Source organism: Galeopterus variegatus, unplaced genomic scaffold (genome assembly GCF_000696425.1).
Source record: "Galeopterus variegatus unplaced genomic scaffold, G_variegatus-3.0.2 Scaffold145, whole genome shotgun sequence".
NCBI classification, from domain to species: domain Eukaryota; kingdom Metazoa; phylum Chordata; class Mammalia; order Dermoptera; family Cynocephalidae; genus Galeopterus; species Galeopterus variegatus.
In genome coordinates, this window is record NW_007726256.1 from 79,928 (window position 1) to 100,530 (window position 20,603).

General features: G+C 35.1%; 2 protein-coding genes across 2 annotated transcripts in view; both read left to right on the forward strand.

Annotated features, from left to right (window-relative positions):
- RABGAP1L (RAB GTPase activating protein 1-like) overlaps positions 1-20,603 on the forward strand; it is a 474,386-nt gene that overhangs the window by 38,935 nt on the left and 414,848 nt on the right. The window lies entirely within an intron of this gene.
- On the forward strand, positions 8,911-12,082 carry GPR52 (G protein-coupled receptor 52). Its single transcript, XM_008591170.1, has 2 exons — positions 8,911-9,013; positions 9,895-12,082. The coding sequence occupies exon 2, from the start codon at positions 10,331-10,333 to the stop codon at positions 11,414-11,416; it is 1,086 nt and encodes a 361-aa protein (XP_008589392.1). The 5' UTR covers positions 8,911-9,013; positions 9,895-10,330; the 3' UTR covers positions 11,417-12,082.

Below are 20,603 nucleotides of genomic sequence, written 5' to 3' on the forward strand. Positions count from 1 at the left end.
AACAATATTTTTTTTTTTTTTTTTTTTTTTTTGTCTTTTGTCTTTTTTTTTCCGTGTCCGGCAACGGATCGCAACCCTCAGTGTTGCCCCCGTACCGGACCGGGGACCGGCAACGGGATCGCAAGCCTCGGTGTTGCTCCCGCGCCTCGCTCAGCCAGTGAGCGGGAACCGGTCTGCATATGGGATCCGAACCCTCGGACGGGAGCGCCGCCGCGCTTCCCAAGCGGCGCACCATCCAGTGCGCCACCGGGCCAGCCCAGAAGACAATATTCTAATTGACGTTAGCAGTCATGATACTGGCTTTCCAGGCAAACATTGTTTTGTTCATAATACTTGGTTTAAGAAGGCAGAGGAGTACATAATACATCTTATAGAGATTTACATGTGAGATTTGATAGAATAAAACAAAAATTTAAAAATTAATTTATCAGATCCATGTAACTGAGGTTGTAATGGACTAAGGCTTGGTAATTTTTATATTAGTTTCTTGCTAATCACAGGATTTTCCAAAGATACATTATCAGGTTCAGATAACTATATTTCTTTTAAGAGTGTACTTTTTAAAAGAAATGTTGAGGGAGGTGGCAATTCAACAGAAAAGAGAAAGTATTGTTACTGATTTCCTAATCTCAGCAGGTTACCCGTGGGTGTAATTTCTTAAGGAAAAATGATTAAACAAAAAGCTTACTAATAGTACAGTAATACGCTTATCTTACTATCAGTGAACTTTGAATGAACAACTGTTATCTGCTTTATATCCTTTATTTTTAATTTCTAATTTTTATAACTTTTAAAGGTATGTATTATTATCTTCATTTTATAGATGGAAGTTGAGACACATGGAGAGAAAGACAAACCCAAGGCCTCATAGTTAATGAGTGGTGCCGCCATCTTGCCAACTCTTATCGGTCTGATTCTAAAACCTATATTCTTTCCTCTAAGTCATAGTCTGTCCTAGGCTTCAAACTTAATAAATGTTTATTAAAGGTAATAATAACACACCTAGGTGAAAATATGGAAAGAAAGATCATATAGTGCATAGTTTTATTTTATTGCTCTGCATACTATTTGACCAATTAATTTTCTGTTTGAAGGTTTTCCCCCACTAAGAAAGAGAGTTAAATATACATGTAAATTAGTATTTTGTTTCTCCATTTTCCTTTGTGATTGACCAAATATAATGGAATCTTGCAAAGGTTTTGTTTACTTGGCTGATTGTCTTAGATCCCAGCTAGCTATAGGGCAGTCTCAAAGTGTTCTATAACTGGTGTTTAGTAAGTCTTTTCTCATTGAGTTCTCACTTGCATCTGGGCTGTTGAGTCTGTGAGAAAAACACTGGGCCATAAGTTAGGTATACTGATAGAGTGTGAACGTAAGCACAGGCTAGACAGACTTACTCTGTCATCCATTCTTGATGGCTCATTGCTTCAGAGGGTTCTGGTATTTTTCTCTTTAAACATCAATACATATAATTTCCTGGCAATGTCTTAAAACTTACTCAAGTAAATTAGAATCCACATTTGGTGGTTGTACACAGAAATGGAGCACTTAATACATGCAAGTGCAAATGACATCTATAACTTGTACTGGTCTGAAATGTTAACATTTTTATGAGTTTTGACATACTTGCATGTGTGTAACCCATATCTATGAAGATATAGAACATTTCCCTCATCCCTGAAAGTTTCCTTATACCTCTTGCCAGACAATTCTTGAGACTGTATGTGTTTCCACACACACACATGCATGTGTGTATGCATACACCACCCGAGGCAACTACTGTTTGGATTTCTTTCAGCAAAAGTTAGTTTCCTATGTTTCAGAACTTCATATAAAATCATACAGTGTGCACTGTTGAATGTATGGTTTCTTTCCTTTAGTTTTTAGATTCATCCATGTTGTGTGTATCCTTAGTTTTGCTCATTTTTATTGCTGACTAGTATTCCATTGTATGAACATTTTGTAATTTATCCATTCCCCTTTTGATGGATGTGTGGGTTTTTCTAGTTTGTGGCTATTTCATTTTTATACATACGGCTATGAACATTTTTATGCAAGTTTTTTGTGGACATATGTTTTTATTTCTGTTGGGTGGAATTGATGGGACATAGAGTAGACTCATTTAATGTTGTAGGAAATTCCCACACTGTCAAGAGTTTTCAAAGTTGGGCCATTTTACACTACCACCTGCAATTTATAAAGATTTCAATTGTTCTACATCCTTACCAACATTTATATTGTCAGTCTTTTAACTTTAGCTATTCTAGTGGGTATATAATGGTCTCTCATTGCGGTTTTACTTTGCATTTTCCTGATGGCCATGCTGCGCTCTTTTTCATTTTCTTAATGGCCATTTGTATATCTTCCATTGTGAGGTGTCTACTCCAGTTTTTCCCCCAGTTTTAATTGGATTATTTGGATTTTTACTAACAAATTATAGGAGTCAATTATATATATATTGGTTACAAGTCATTTGTTAGATATATGTTTTGTTAATACTTTCTCCTGGTCTCTTGGCTTGCTAATTTTCTTAATTATGTCTTTTGATAAGCATAATTTTTATTTTAATTATAATTTATTAAAATTTCTTTTATGGTTATTGCTTTTAGTATCCTAAGAAATCTTTTTCTACTCTTATGTCATGAAGATATTCTCCTGGAATTTTTTTTTTTTTGAAGCTATATATTTATAGTTTCAATTTTTATTTTTAGATCTATGATCCATCTCAATTAAATTTTTATTTATGGTATGAGAAAGTGGTCTGAGTTCATTTTTTCCTCAGATATATCCAGGTTTTTCTAGTACCATTTGTTGAAAAGAATTTTCTTTCTCTTTAACTTGTATTAGAGTTTTTATTGAAATTCAGTTGACCATGTAAGTGTGGGATTATTTTGGGACTCTATTCTTCTCACTGATATATTTGTCTGTCCTTATGTAAGTCTTGAAATTAGTTTGTGCCAGTCTTCCAACTTTGTTTGTTTTTGCTTTCTGAAGATTGTTTTAGCTTTATGTTTACATATAGATTTTAGAATGAGCACCTTCTTAGTTCTACAAAAAAAGCCTACTTGGATTAAAAAAAAACAACTGGATGAATTTGGGAAAAACTAACTTTCTTAACAATATTGAGTCTTCCTTTCCATAAAAATGGTATATCTCACCGTTTACTTAGGACCTCTTAATTTCTCTCGATGACGTTTTATAGTTTTCAGGGTAGGGTTTTTACACATCTTTTTAAAAATTTATCCCAAGTTTCTGTTTTTTAAGGCCATCATATATTTTTTATTGTTTAAAAATTTCATTTCTGGGCCGGCCCGGTGGCGCACTGCTATAGTGCGCCGCTTGGGAAGTGCGGTGGCGCTCCCGCCGAGGGTTCGGATCCCACATACAGACCGGCCGCTCACTGGCTGAGCGAGGGGTGGGAGCAACACCGAGGGTTGCGATCCCGTGGCCGGTCCCGGTCTGGTACGGGCGCGACACTGAGGGTTGCGATCCGTTGCCGGTCATGAAAAAAAAGACAAAAAGGGGGAAAAAAAAAATTTCATTTCCTGTTGTTTATTGCAAGTATATGGAAATGCAATGATTTCTGTATATCAATCTTGTATTCTGACAAAATTTACTCACTAGTTCTGATGGGCTCTTGGGTAGATATTTTAGTATTTCTTATGTAAAACATAATGTTTTCCTTTTCTTGTATGGCCGGCCCACCCACCTGCCTGCCTCCCTCCCCCCCTCCCTCCGTCCCTTCCTCCCTTCCTCCCTTCCTCCCTTTCTCCCTGTTATACTGACTGGGACCTCCAGTACAATGTGCATAGAAGTGGTAAGAACAGACATCCTTGCCTTGTTCCCAATCTTAGAAAGCATTTTACCATTAAATATCATGTTAGATGTAGGTTTTCCCATAGAGTATCTTTATCAGATTTAGGAAATTTCCTTCTGTAGTGCCACTAACTTAACTTTTGTTAAATATTCTTAATTGCTAATAATTTGCCTCATTATGAAATGAAGTTAACAAGGTAAACTTGTTTTTTTCCCTTGAGAAGTCACTAAATCAGTAAATTATGATGTGTATTACTTCAGAGGGTTTATTTGTTCCCTAGCACTTAGACCAAGTTTCTTTAATACTACATTTTGTAGTCTGCTTAAAATGCATTGATACTGTATTTTGCAGCAATTGGCATTCTTAAAATGATGAGTAATTAAATAATAATTATTTCTTGCTAGATATGATTTTTCAAAGCATTAGTAAAATATTCATATCGAACTGGACTTAGGTAGAGAAATAGATGACTAACATTGCTCTTCTTAATTTGAATATATTAGGAGGCTAATTTTTCCCTCTTCCAGTTTGGTCATATATTTCTAGCTTTTTCTTCTGATACAAGGGATTGTAAGTAACTTTTTGTATTCTGAGCTTCACAAAAACTAGCTATAAGTGTTTTTTTAGCCATCTTATAGACTCTACAAGCTATTTTTGTATACTTTATACTAAAATTATGTTAAATTCTTATTTGTTCAACTCCTACTCTGTGCCCAGCAGTGTAGTGTAGGCACTTGAGATCTAATGGCAAACAAAACAGATATTGTTCCTCCACAGGGCTTCCAATCTAGTGAGAAGACAAAGCTGGATGAAATAAATAATTACAAACTGTGATAAGTGTGGAATCTTGTCTGGTTCCTTGCAGGAACTCAGGGAATGTTTCCCAGAGGAAGTGTTATTTGAATTGAGACCTACAGTTTGCATATGAACTAAATAAAAGAAGTGTGCTGGCCCAGGAAATGGCAGATACAGACATCCTGAGGCAGTAGGGTAAGGAAGAAGTATGTGTGGGTCTTGGAGGTCTAGAGGTAGTTTAGCTAATCCTAAAGAACACAGAAGAGGAATGAGATTGGATATGGAGACCAGTTTTTATAGGACCTTTTAGGACTTTATCCTAAGGGCAGTATAAAACCAATGAAATATTATAAATAGGGAAGTGACATGATCTGGTTTGTATTTTGGCAAGAATATTCTGTGTGTTTTGTGGAAAATGAATTGAAGAGAGGCCACAAACAGCTAGGTAAGACCAGACTGGCAGCCACTGCAGTAGTCCAAACACCAGATAATGCTAGCCTGCCTAGGGTTATGACAGTGGAGGTGGAGAAAATTTAACAGATGGGAGAGGTAGTTGAGGAAAGAGATAAATTCGGAATGCATACACCTTTGGGTACCATTTAAAATATATTAAAAGACAATAACTTTTACTTAGCCTATATTTGTTTACTTTTTATGATACTGTATTGCTTATGTAGCTCTCTTTGATAGTCATTCCTATTATTTATCTTAAGTGCCATTGATGGCTAATGTCCCTCTCTTGCCTGCCTAGGTGCTATTGAGTGGTTCTTTGAATTGGCCAGATATCTGTTTAATCATGAAATATTGATGCATATAAAAGAATATATAAAACATATCTAAGGTGTAAGTAAAAAATAAAATGCCTGTGATGTATCATCTAATCAAGCTATACAGTTTTAGCTATAAGAAACAATTGTGAAGTAATCTCCAGTAATGATTCCTCTTAGATATTTCCTGATTAGCATTCATCATTTGAAAGTTAAGGGAGGTAGTTGATAGTGATTGTAAAAGGAATGGCAATAATAAAATACCTAATGACCCCTAAAATGAAGAGAGTTATGCCTGATGTAAAAACAACGAATGCTTTGTGTAATGAGCTATGTAAATATATGATATTAATACTCTTTTGTTATTAGAGCTTTATATTATAAATTAGTCCCTATTGTAGTCAGATCAGAAAAAATATGGAAAAGATGAAAAATGAGGGGCTAGTAGAGTCAGTAGTTAGAAAGATAATCTCACCAGAAATACTGAACATTTTTTATTTTTATTTTTGAAGTTGATGGAAGGAATGAGGAGGTATAATGGGTCAAAGGCATTACTTCTTAAACTCTGTCTCATATTATCATATACCTTTGAAAGCATGTGCAATTATGGATTATTCACAGTATTTTTAGATTCAAATCCCTGCTAGTGATTATTTTTGGAAATAAACATGTCAGACTAAATCGGTCTAGTATTTGAATTTCCCTTAATGAGATTTTTTGCCATTTCACTAATTTTAGAAATATCACAGTTCAAAACTGTTTTTAAAAATATGTAAATTCTATACTTTTAAAACGATTTGTTTAGATTTTGGTGACTTGAGGTAGATTTAGTAATTGATAGCATTTAATTTTTCAATTGTTTTGTAGTAAAGCTTAGTATTTAACTTTTCTTTATATGAAATGTGGGACCTATCGGCTTTCATGAATATTTATCAAATGCAGTTTTATTTTGAATATTTATTATTCTTGTACAAGAGAGTGTTAGATCTGATGTTCGATTTTAATGTTTTTAGGTATCTCTAAAAGTCAAAAGGCTTCTATGTAAAATAGGATTTTCTAGTCTTTTTGCATTAAATTTAAATATTTACTTTCAAACCCAAACATGGTATTCATTCTAAGATTGTTATCCTAACTTGTCTTATAAATATTTCTGGTAATGAGAAATATACTTGCCATTCTATATTTCACCTACCTCCTCCCCAAGAATTTTTTTCTCCAACTTTATTTATATTTATTTTTGTGAGGTAGAGTGTGTTGTTTCAATACATGCCTATACTGCACAATAAATCACGTAGGGTAGACAGTATAGTTTTGTAGGATTAGTCCACCCTTTTTCTTCTCCCCCCCCCGCCCCAAGATTTTAGCAATAATATGGTCTTTCTGAAAGGCAGTTCAACATGGAGTAAAGAATAGAGCTTTCTATTCTTTAGAAATAATTTTTATGGAATTTGATATAATTCTTCTAAGATATTTCCTGGCTGGCAGCTATCAATAGAAAGGACAGGGTGGAGTATATCAATGCAGCATTAAGAATGATAATTTTGACCTGTTTCCAGCTGAATTACAACTCTGTAATTGTAGGCAAGTTATACTAACCTTCTTGAATACCCACTTTCTTTATTTGGAAAATGATAATGATGGTACCTACTTCATAGAGATTTAAGATTTTTATAGAGAAAAAAACATACAAAGCACATAGCACAATGCTTGGCACATAGAACGTGCTCAACAAATGTTAGTTATCTTCTGTTTTCATCTTAATTTTCCTGATTTATTTTTGAAATAATTTGTAAATTAGTTTTAAGTCATTTTTAAGAAAAGTGGTGACTCCATAAAAAATATGTTTGAAATAGTGAATGTTTGTATGCAGTAAGTCAAAATAAATGGAAATTTTTTAACATTCATTAAATATTTGGGCCTAATTTGCTTCCTTCTAAGTTGGGTGCATGTAGCTCAAGCATTTATGACAAATTTCTTTGACCCTTTGACCCTTTTTTCATAGGATAAAAGGTGGACTAAACAATCTTTCTATTTATTCTAATGCCTGTACTTTTCTGAGATCATATTTGACCTTAAATATTTCTCTGAATAGATTTTAGTATAATGGTGTTAGTTTCAGTGTTTTGTTTGTACAGTTAAAAACATCAAACTCAGCAACTTTGTGTGGGTATGGCAGGGATTGGAGAAATTAGTGAATGGTTTTTAACTTCTATTAATCAAAATATAACTGTATATTCTAGAGAGAAAAACTAGTAGTCATGTCACTTGAGTTCATAAAAACTTGGCTAATTTTTTTTTTTTCCCTTTTTGTCTTTTTTCGTGACCGGCAACGGATCGCAACCCTCAGTGTTGTGCCCGTACCGGACCGGGACCGGCAATGGGATCGCAACCCTTGGTGTCGCGCCCGTACCTCGCTCAGCCAGTGAGCGGCCGGTCTGTATGTGGGATCCGAACCCTTGGCGGGAGCGCCGCCGCGCTCCCAAGCAGCGCACTGTAGCAGTGCGCCACCGGGCTGGCCCCAAAACTTGGCTAATTTTTAATAATCAATAAGTTTTTTCTGCCAATTGGCATTAGATTACTGCTGACTTTTTAGTGTCATAATACCTTGTAGTAGTTTCCCTAGAGGGTTTAAAGGTATATGCCAGGTTTTTTTTTTTTTTTCTGTTCTGCCCACAGGAAATAATCTTTACAAATACTATAAGAAAAATACCTCTAAAAGTTTATAAATGCCATTAATATCCTATAAGGATCGGTCAGTTCCATTGTCTTCTTTTGTCAATCTTTATTGGAGCTTGCAGAGTAAGTCTTTAAGCCTGCATGTGCCTGGCAACTGTTACCTAGTGACAGTTTCAGCTGCAGTAGCCATTGGCTGTGCTGTTGATTGGGGCAGGAGGACCGAGTCACCTTTCTGATGGTGAGTTCTTCTGCATCAGCTCAGGATGAGGAGGAGGAGCAGGGCTCGAGCTCAGGTGGAGGCAGTGATACTGAGAGATTGTGAAGAATATACCGACAGCATCCTGGTAACTGCATCACAGTAAATCGGACTTCTGAATCAAGCAGCCCAGCCTAGCAGCTGATAAGAGTGACTGTAGGTGAGAAGCATTACCTTATTCCTGTAACAAGAGAACTATTTTGTGATAAGTGAAACTAGGAATGTTCAAGGAGGAATATCCTGTGGCTATTGTAAGAAAAGAAGGACTTCTCTGAATGACTTGGTGATGCATGAGAAAATAACTTTCAGAAGAATGCTTTCTATTAAGCTGCTGCATTGTTCCTGAAGGAAATGTTTTTATTTCTAGTGCATGCTATTTCTTCAAAAGGTATGACAACAAAGACTGACAAAAGACTCTCTGAAATGCCTGTACTTTAAAAAAGACTTTGGCAACTGTTAACCTGATATCACAATGACCTTGGAAGCCTTTTGAATGGATTCTATCCTGCCAGCTTTTCAGTATTTCAGACTCTAGGATTTAAACTCATCTTGATGCTTTAGAGATATTTTAAAACAAGACTATCTCACAACCTACCTAATGGCCCCGTATTAATTGAGCACTTGCTCAAAATAGAACACAGAAATAGAAGAGGCATTTTCTTAACATATGGCTGCTACATAACTGCAAACATAATAAACAAGGTAATTTTCCACTTTCAGAAGATTTAGTTGAAGTAATGATTTAATGTATTAATCATCTAATGAAAATAGGAAAAGTATAGCAAAATAGAATATAAAGTCTACTGGAAATACCTAAGTCAAATAATGGCAGCATTTCTAGTCAAATAAGCTTAGGTATATAGGGAAGTTTCTATTATTGTCTAAATTTTATATATATTTACATATGTATGTGAGATACGGGTATGGTTGCAAATGTAAGAAATAACTTTGAGCTGTATATTTTATTATTATGCTCCAATATAGGAAGGTGGCATATTAAATAATGAAATTTTTAGCTACAGATGCCAAAATTAGTAGCACAAAATATTTCTTTTCATTTTGAAAGGGAAGAGGTATAAATTACATTGCTGGTGATAGCACCAGTAACTGTGATAGACTAAAACTGTTTTCCTGTAAATGCTTTAAAAAAATGCGTGCAGAATTAAAACTTCAAAAGTTTATCATATTTTGTCAGGTGTTGAACCATTGATTCATTGTATATTATCTTTCCTGTGGAAATATACTTTTTTCTTGTGAGAGTTACAGGGCAATCTGGAGTCTGTTTGTTACTCCTATTCTACCCCTTTGTGCTTATATAGAGATGAGTCTTTTGGAATCCACCTTGATAGAGTTGTTTTTCGTAGCTTTAAAAGAAATGAAAGAGATGGATCATAAAGTTTACCCACCAACATCAGTCCCTGATCTGAACCCAAACCAGTCTCCCGCAATGAAGTTTTTCTTAGCTTTGCAACCCAAACTGGGATCTTCATTATTTAAATTGTAAAATACGAATGCATTTTTCATCATAGATGAAGCAGGAAGCCTGAGACAATTTAAGACCTTTTCTTTTCTGTTCTTTCTAGTTGATCCAAGAAACTACCTCTCTCAGGAGAACAAACAGCTCACAGAAGCTTTTCTTCCTTTGGCAACTGATTTTTTTTTTTTTCTTTTACAGATTTAATTTTTTGTAGTGCAAGGTAATAAGAAATCTGTTTTCTCTAGAAGTCCCTTGTGTCTGCAAAAAGTTGTTTGAGAGCATTGGGGAAAGCTAATCAGTGACCTCTGTTCACCTCCTTTCTAGCTTTCCCTCTCCCTTTCCTCCCAAAGCTGAGGTGTGTCACTGCTGAACTGAGGCTGATGAAGAGACTAGAGCACTCTCTGGGATGCTCAGCTGTGACAGAAGCACTGATACTGTCTACCAAAGCAGGTTCTGAGACACTCATTTGCATAGTTTAACAGATGCTGGGCAACGCACCTGCTTGCTGTAGCCAAGTCTGCAGAGTCTCTTAATTCCAAGCCATGAACGAATCCAGGTGGACTGAATGGAGGATCCTGAACATGAGCAGTGGCACTGTCAATGTGTCGGAACGTTACTCCTGCCCACTTGGATTTGGCCACTACAGTGCAGTGGATGTCTGCATCTTTGAGACAATAGTTATTGTCTTGCTGACATTTCTAATCATTGCTGGGAATTTAACAGTCATCTTTGTCTTTCATTGTGCTCCACTCTTACATCATTATACTACTAGCTATTTTATTCAGACGATGGCATATGCTGATCTCTTCGTTGGAGTTAGCTGCTTGGTTCCTACTCTCTCACTTCTCCACTACTCCACAGGTGTCCATGAGTCATTGACTTGCCAGATTTTTGGATATATCATCTCAGTTTTAAAAAGTGTTTCTATGGCATGTCTTGCTTGCATCAGTGTGGATCGCTATCTTGCAATAACCAAGCCTCTTTCCTACAATCAATTGGTCACTCCTTGTCGCCTGAGAATTTGCATCATTTTGATCTGGATCTACTCGTGCTTAATTTTCTTGCCTTCTTTTTTTGGCTGGGGGAAACCTGGTTACCACGGTGACATTTTTGAATGGTGTGCCACCTCTTGGCTCACCAGTGCCTATTTTACCGGCTTTATTGTTTGTTTACTTTATGCTCCTGCTGCCTTTATTGTCTGCTTCACTTACTTTCACATTTTCAAAATTTGCCGGCAGCACACCAGAGAGATAAATGACCGAAGAGCCCGATTCCCTAGCCATGAGGTAGATGCTTCTAGAGAGACTGGACACAGCCCTGATCGTCGCTATGCCATGGTTTTGTTTAGGATAACCAGTGTATTTTACATGCTGTGGCTCCCCTATATCATTTACTTTCTTCTAGAAAGCTCCCGTGTCTTGGACAATCCGACACTGTCCTTCTTAACAACCTGGCTTGCTATAAGTAATAGTTTTTGTAACTGTGTAATATACAGTCTGTCCAACAGTGTTTTCCGGCTAGGCCTCCGAAGACTGTCAGAGACAATGTGCACATCATGTATGTGTGTGAAAGATCAGGAAGCACGAGACCCCAAACCTAGGAAACAGGCCAATTCCTGCTCCATTTGAAGAGAACTACACAGTAAATCAAATATAACCTGACAGTGGTTTTGGATCGTATTCTTGATTCATCTGGAAACTTGCCATCAGAGAAATATTTACTTGAATAGTTGACTATGAATTGAAGGATGAAACTAAAAGTTTCTTTCTTTCTTTTTTTTTACTTTTTCATGAAAAAAACTAAAATTAAGGATGTATAGAGAATAATCTCATGAGGTAATTATAGTGTGTGAGTATAAATGTGCAGTAATAGGAAAACTGAAGCACTGAGGGTGAGAAAAGTCTCAAGTCTTCTACAGGACATGAGCAGCCTCTCGGTGTCCTACGTCTGACTGTTCTCTCTGTCTCTGTGTTTGTCTCTCATTTTTTCTCTCTCCGTTTCTCTCACTCTTTGTGTTTGTGGAAATTATTACTTAGATAAATTGCCCCTTATACAAAAATGTATATTATATATCTGGCAAAGGATAACCTTTTGCCTCAAAGTGTACTTTTAAACACAATCTAAGATTCATAAGTGATCTCTTCATGGAGGATGCACATTAAGTGTTGTATTTTAGCACTTGCACACAACTCCTTTGCTTGTGTTTTTATAATCTTCTCTGCAGCACAAATTTTCTGTTACAAATTTTTTTTTTTTTTTTTTTAAAGATGACCGGTAAGGGGATCTTAACCCTTGACTTGGTGTTGTCATCACCACGCTTAGCCAGTGAGCGAACTGGCCATCCCTATATAGGATCCGAACCCGGGGCCTTGGTGTTATCAGCACCGCACTCTCCCGAGTGAGCCACGGGCCGGCCCAATTCTGTTACAAATTTTAAAAAAAACAGTATTTTTGTTTCTTCTGGGCAAAATGACATTTGCTTCAGCACCGCACTCTCCCGAGTGAGCCACGGGCCGGCCCAATTCTGTTACAAATTTTAAAAAAACAGTATTTTTGTTTCTTCTGGGCAAAATGACATTTGCTTCCCCCCCCTCTTTCTAACAGCCTGCTGTTTTCTCTTTCTCTCCATTTTTCTTGATCTACGTCCTTTGGTACCTTACTCCAGAAGTGTCTTAGCTAATGAATGAATCTACTGTATAAAGCAATCATAATGTTAAATAATTTATTCCTTCCAATACAGCAATTTAGTAGCCTATTTGGGAGTTTGTGTTAAATATTTTTGACGGTTTTTGTAAACATTTTTATTTGGTTTCTTTTAAGTTTGTTCATGTGCCTAAAGTGGTGTCTTTTTGCTACAGTAAAGCCTTGTTTTTCTTTAAGAAAACCCACAAGTATTTCTAATGCAGATGAAGGATACTCACCCAGCAGTGAGATATCACTCTTAATGCTACTTATAATGTTTTTTTTTTCCCTTAAAAAACAGCAAGACATTAACCTTTTTGTGTTAGGTCTACAATATTTACTGTTGTGTCCACCAGTCATTTGTGTGATATGCATTTTCACATACTATGCTTTTTACAACAAAGAAAATGTAAATTATGTGATCTGTGCCTAATGTTTTCTTAGCACAATATATAGATCAATGTTGTTTAAGTTGTCAACATTGGAAAAATATATACAAAAACTTATTTTAAGAGAAAAATACTTTTGTGTAGTTGTTATTTAGATATTTATATTAGACGAAGCTGCATTCTTAGTGCTGCTAAGAATATAATATACTTAATTATCAAACACAGGTAAGAGCCGTCAGTATTTTCTTTTGTAATGATTTGTTTTCAGATGCAGAGATTAACTTATTTTTTAGTGTGCTACATGGGATTGTGTAATAAATTGTGAGAGGTTTAGATGTAGCAGAGTGGCATTTAAGAAATTAGTAGTGAAGCAGGTGTGAGCAGTAAAACATCTACACATTACTTTTTTACCATACGTCTCTTGCCTGAAAGATATTTTAAAATTTTTATCAAACTACTGAGTATTTTTCTTCTCAGCATTTTTGATTTGTTTTATGAAATGCATTTAATGAAATGTGCCTATGATTCTTCAAGTTAGAAGCCAACCATGTTTGCACTCTGGTGGTTTGACTTGAGCAGTCCTTTAATAGAAATGTTGTCATTTTATTGAGGTTGTTCTGAACCCCTGTATACTTTTAAACATGTAAGAAAGGTTTAAAATAAAGAATAAAATAGTATTCTATATATCAACCTCAGACTTTTCTTCAGTTTAATAAAACACTTACTTAGAACAAGAGTTTACTTGTTTGGTAATCAAAATCTAATTGTTTTACACTTCTGTAGCTTGGGTTTATATTTATTTTTGTCCCCTGTTTGCCAGTGGCATCTTGGATGAGTTGAAGTACACCTTTTAAATTCAGACCAGTTCAAGAAAACCATAAAGTTCAAGGAAACATAGTACTGCTAACTTTTCAGGTATCATAAATAAAACCAGCAATACTATATGTATTATTTGTGAATCAGATTTTTATTCCTTTAGTTTACATTGTAAATATAGTTTAAAAAGACCCAGTAGATGCTCCCTACAGAAAGTCTGAAGCCCTGCTTATTGCATTTTCCTCTTCTGGCTTTTCCTTATAATAATTAGAACAATTATGTGCCAGGCGTAGCATTAACTTTTACATCTATTACAACGTTTGATACTCACTACAACCCTTTGTGATGGTTCTGTTATTCCTCCCACTCTGAAAGATGAAGAAACGAAAGAAAGGTGATTTATTCAAGGTCACTCAATTAGTCAGTGGCCAAGGTTCCTGCACACTCAGTTGGCCTGGAGCCAAAACCTGTATGGTGAATGCTGCAACGCTTTCTCTTCAAACGGCTTCCAGCCTTTGTACCTCTCTCGGTGTCAAAATTTCTTTGAGCTTTATTATTTTTTTCTTACCTTAAGTCTTTTGCTTTAGTTCTTTCCTTATCTTGTAGTATCTTTTTCTTTAATCTTTTTAGTTTCTTTTATTCAAACAATAATTTGATAAGCCTAAACTTACCAGTTTAGTTTAAAATCAAACTGAAAATGTGGGGCATGGCATTTCCTTGATATTACTTTTGTTCATTTTTGTTAAGTTTTCTTTGAGTAATTTTTTCAAATCTCTATGAATTTCGTGGGGCATGGCATTTCCTTGATATTACTTTTGTTCATTTTTGTTAAGTTTTCTTTGAGTAACTTTTTCAAATCTCTATGAATTTCTTTTTTTTTTTTTCCTTTTTGTCTTTTTTCGTGTTCGGCAACGGATCGCAACCCTCAGTGTCGCGCCCGTACCGGACCGGGACCGGCAACGGGATTGCAACCCTTGGCGCTGCACCCGTACCTCGCTCAGCCAGTGAGCGGGAACCGGTCTGTATGTGGGATCCGAACCCTCGGCGGGAGCGCTGCCGCGCTCCCAAGCGGCGCACTGTAGCAGTGCGCCACCGGGCCGGCCCTCTATGAATTTCTTTTTGAAAAAAATTTTTTTGAAGGGGAAGAGTGGAAATGAAAATTCTATCACAGGGTGAAAGAGGATGAATGAGGCTTGGTCTAGGTTTAGGTTCTTCATTTACTGTAACGTTTCATGTGCAACTCTAGGTGAGCCAGTTGGCTTCCTTTTGACATATTTTAATATGTAATTATTAAATAAGATAATACTGATTTTGAAACTACTCTGTCTTTTTAGATTAATGTTTTAAGAATAGGAAGCATAATCATTATTCCCATCATTATTTTGTATTCTGTGGTAATTATTGAGTTTGGTTATAAATGACAGCCCCAAAATAGTGCTGTATTCTATTATCTAAGGGTTCTGTTATTTGTATAATTGTTTCTAAAGTTATATGGTGTTGGAAGGCTTTATGTCCTACTAGTGTATGAAACTTGAGCTGAAATCCTGGCCTTCATAAGCTGTTCGGCTTTATGTAAGATACCGAATATTTCAAAACCTTAGTTTTCTCATTGGTAAAAATAAAAGGCAGAGATTTGTACCTCCCTGTTCAGCTGGATTTGAGGACTAAATGAGATTTTGTAGTCTATGTGGTCAGCATGGCTTCTGGCACATAGAAAGTGTTCAGCATGTAGAAGTCATTATTTTACCATCTTTCTAGGTACCATATTTATCACCATCACACCTTAAATATCACTGATTCCAGTTTAAACAGAATTTATCCATTGAGCATTAGGGTTTTCTAAGACAACATTTTTATCCCAAATCTGTTTAAACTCAGACTTTGGCTTAAATTTAGATGTTTTTAAATATGGAAAAGTTCCATAATTTCTGGAAGCTCATTTCCCAGGAATAATTATTCGTGAAGACATTTGAGATTAAAGATACCCAGCAAGCAGATGCTGTGATGAGAAAGTCAGGGATGATTCTGAGATTAATTTACCTGCTTACTTTATTGTATTAAATATACTCAAACATTTTTTTCTCATTAGAGTGGCACTAGTAGGAAAGGATTGTCCAGGGATATCTTACTATTTGTCTTTGCATTTTAGAGTGGCATTTAAGGTATTTCTTCTCATACACGTTACCCAAAAGAAACAGTGATTAATAAGCTGGTGTTCTCTACAGTACTATTAATTATGAGTTTAAAAATAAATGAAGTTTTGCCTTAAGGGACTTTCCTTTGTCCTTCACCACCCCAGAAGCTACTCATTAGATGTGAAAAGACACATTTATGTAATAAGCAGACAAAAAGATTAAGATGTGGGGAATCTGCTAGTATAACACTGTAAATATGGCATCACCTATGTTCACATAGGGCCATTGTAGTGCACAAGAGCATATGTTAGTGAGTCAGTGCTATATTTTGATGTGTAGGTTCCAGCAGATGCTCTTTTCTTTGAGCAAAAGAAATTTATTTTAGGATTAAGAAGGATATGTAAAAAATGGCATATTCTATAACGAAATGTATAGATATTGAAGAAAACAAAATGGCTGGAAAAGAAAAAAATGCGTAGATTTCCTTTTTAATATTTCTCATAAATGAAACCTTTATCCAGTGCTAGTTTTGCTTTGTAATTTAAAATATCCGTAACTTTTTTTTTTGAAATAGTAAAAAGTGGCTATCTTTTAAAATATTAAAGGTGGGGGCCGGCCCGGTGGTGCACTGCTACAGTGCGCCACTTGGGAGCACGGCGGCGCTCCCACCGAGGGTTCGGATCCCACATACAGACCGGCCGCTCACTGGCTGAGCGAGGTGCGGGTGCAACACCGAGGGTTGCGATCCCGTTGCCAGTCCCGGTCCGGTACAGGCACGACACTGAGGGTTGCGATCCGTTGCCGGTCACGAAAAAAGACAAAAAGGAAAATAAAATAAAATAAAATAAAATAAAATAAAATATTAAAGGTGGTGTAGTTAAGGATTTCTTTTTTTTCTTTTTTATTACTATTCGATTAAAATTTTTTTTTTACAATGTGAATTTTTGTTTACAATCAGGAAAATTAATGTTTTATTAAAAAGAATGCTGAATATTTGAATATATTTTGACAGTTTACAAAATAGCTTATGTTGATAGCACAAGTAACACTATCCAATAATGTTTCAATCTTTTTATGAAGGTAGTTTCTATAGTTTTTGACTTCGGTAAGATTTATTATTTTAGGTAGACTTTTCAGAGAAACTCAATGACCTTCTACTTGAAATATTAGATGTTCTTGACTTAGTTTTGCTTTAACATAAATAGTTCGAAATGGTGCAAATAAGTGTGTGTGTGTGTGTGTGTGTGTGTTTTAATGTTTTCACTTCTACCCAAGTTATAAATTTGGGATAACCCTGCACTCTTGATTTGTAGTCATTGTAGGGTGTTTAATTACTTTCACCCTAGTTAAAGGTACACATTTTCAAAGAAAACGTGTTATGATTTGAAGTAACATTCTTGGGTGGGATTACCCATGATGTCCAAGTTTTGGAATAGTGATATGGGATATATTTAAGTGATTGATTATACCGTGAGGAAAATGGAGACGGGTCTCTTGCTCCTTTCATCAAGTGTGAGGGTTAAGAAATTATTGGAAAACACTGCAAACTGAAATTTGGAAAAGCTTAAAATACTTTTGATCTTGTATAATGCCCTTGACATTATGAATTAGGCATATTCTAAACGCCTCTGTGAGTAAACACTATCTCATTTTACATGTGGAAATCTGAGATAAGATTTTTTAAGTGATTCTAACAAGATAATATCGTTAGACAGAGATACTGCTGACCACATGTGTAACAATAGTATGACTCGTGATAAGATTCTTTATATTGTTGCTGTGGATGACTGGTGGTAGAGTAAATGGACCCTTCTTTCTTGAGTAGAAAATTAAGGCTTATTTAGTTGACGTGGGAAAAATTCCATGTGAAATTTTCCTTTAATATATGAAGTAAGAAGGATTATTTGAAAATTAACTATGTTGAGGTGAGATTTTGAGATCATGGAAGAGTTTAATGAGATGTATTTTCAGTTCTGATCAGTGTTTAATATTTCTTAAAACAGTTTCTTGTCTGTAGAGGATAATGAAAATGTTCTTCTTTTGAAAACATGACAGTCATCTGCTGAATATATTAAGAGATGTATAGACTCAATTGAACAGTGTTTGTTGTGTTTTTTTAAAAACTATAACTTTAATGATGAATTGTCAAAATTATACTATATTCAAATAACAACTGTTGAAAAGTAATCATATCATAGCCATGCACTTTATGTTCAGAACTTTCTTTGTAATGGATTTTCAGTGTTGTGGAAGTTATCATAGGTTGGATTTTTCTCAAGCATTGACGGAACAGGTTTTGATTTTTCTGCCTACAGTGTTTTATATGTTTGTGTGTAGTCTATAAAATATTACCCTGAGAATCAGAGAGATCAGTCTGAGTTAGTTATGATTTAAATAAAACTTTTAAAATACATAATTTAGTTTTATTTCAATGAAATAATATAGTTACATAAAGATTGAGGGAACGCAAATTAGGCAAACACAGTTTTGCTTTATAAATGTCCTTAGGTGAAACCTTTCCTTAAGTAGTTTCTAGTATGTGCACCAATTGAATATTTTCTTAAGTGAATTGCACTGAGTTATTTGAAAAGTTTATTTTTTTAATATTTAAAATTTTCCTGACAATTTTATGACTACTTCATTTATGCTACTCATTTACAGAGTTAGCAAGATGAATTATTACAAAATCCATACTATTAAAATCTGAATTAACCAGATATTTTTGTATTCCAAACTAACAAATTAGGATAATATTTATTGATTATGTTTTATATGCTGGGCATAAATTATGGAATATATACAGATAACTATTGTGTAAGGTAGGAATTGACAAGTTACAGTCCACTGCCTATTGTAAATAAAGTCTTATCGGAATATAGCTACACCCATTCATTTATGTAGTGCCCATGGCTGCTTTCATGCTACAATAACAGAGTTAAATAGTTGTGATGGAGATTTTATGTACTGCAAAGGCTAAAATATTTACTATCTGGCCCTTTACAGAAAAAAATTAGCTGACCCTCGACATAAGACATTATAATCCCCTTTATATGGTACTCACAATAATAGAATGTTATGCATTTATAATTGCTAAAGGATCTCATAAGAAGGAGTGATTACTGATTTCAACCTGATTCAGCCAGCCATCAGGAAAATTTCTGGAATATGGGTAAAAACCTAGGTACTGATTCCTCCTCCATGATTCCAGTGGTTTGTCAATTGAATACCTCACTCTAAATAAACACAGACCTACTCTTTCTAATTATTTTTGACCTTTATATAGTTAGTCTGCATACTTGTATTTCCATCTTTTTCCTATTTGGGTTAAGTTCTTTGTATGTGAAACTTACTTCCTAGTCTCTTTATTAAACTACTAATGTAGCATAATCATACATTATTTTACCTTTACGTATGGAGTCAATAATAATTAACACTGGATGTACTCTTCAAACATCAGAACCATTTGTTGAACTTCTCATCAATAAATGATAATCATATCGTCTGAAAGAACTGACTTACTTATAAATAAGCAGTCTTTTTTTAATAGTAATCTAATAGAAGATCCAGCTGTATAAGAGCCAGACTTGTATATATCTCTAAAATGTATATGACTTAAGAGAATTTATAATTCTGCGCTGATGTATGACATTTTAGTAGGCTTTTGGTGATTTATGTTAGAACATAAATGGATATAGTCATATTCATAGCTAATGTTTATTACAGCACTTTGGAATTTTATAGTTTCTGATGTTGTCAATTAATGAATGAGAAGATGGAAAGCAATTTCAAGTGAGCCATAATTTATATTTACACAAAATTAAGCAGTATAAAAAATCTTGGCAATTCAATTAATCACAGGTTTTTGATACATTATCTATTAATTTTTGCCTTGCTCAGTACTATTGTTTTAAACTAATCCATCAGAAAGTTTTGATTTTCTTCATGTTTAGTAAATTGATGAGAAAATGAATAAATGATCTTGATATTTAATTTGAGGATACATTTCATTTGGTCCATTGGAATAAAAACAAATACTTATATATGCTTTTATGCACAAGGTACTGTTACAAGTCATTGAGACAGTAGAGCCATCATTTGGCTCCATATAGTCTGGGTAAATACTTTGATAAATTATTTATCATATGCTTTCCTTAAACAAATGAATGGGATAATTTCATGTAAAACTATATGTTAAAAGATAGTAAATGGTCAGGGTTTCCAAAAGTTTGATTTTAAGTGAAAGATTTCAGAGGATCATTAGGTCCTCCTGCCCTTTTCAGAATAGTCAGTGAACTGGAGGGTCTTAAGGAAAGAACTCAAGGATTTCTTATTCAGATAATTTAAGTGGTAAAATATGCTCCACGTCTTTTAGTGCCTTTTAATTTCCAACAACTCTGTAAAAGAATGAATTATAGCTAATCACTGTAAACTTATCTCTCAATTCTGCTTCTCCTAATTCTCATCACTTCTACAAAACTAACTTCCTCTGTTTTTTCCTCAGTCAAGATTTATTTTAGTTGTTTTTATTTTTAATTTTTAAAGAAATAATGCTCCTGGGGCCGGCCCGGTGGCGCACTGGATAGTGCGCCGCTTGGGAAGCGCGGCGGCGCTCCCGCCCAAGGGTTCGGATCCCACATACAGACCGGTTCCCGCTCACTGGCTGAGCGAGGCGTGGGAGCAACACCGGGGGTTGCAATCCCGTTGCCGGTCTTGGTCCGGTACAGGGGCGACACTGAGGGTTGCGATCCGTTGCCGGACACGGAAAAAGACAAAAAAAAAAAAAAAAAAAAAAA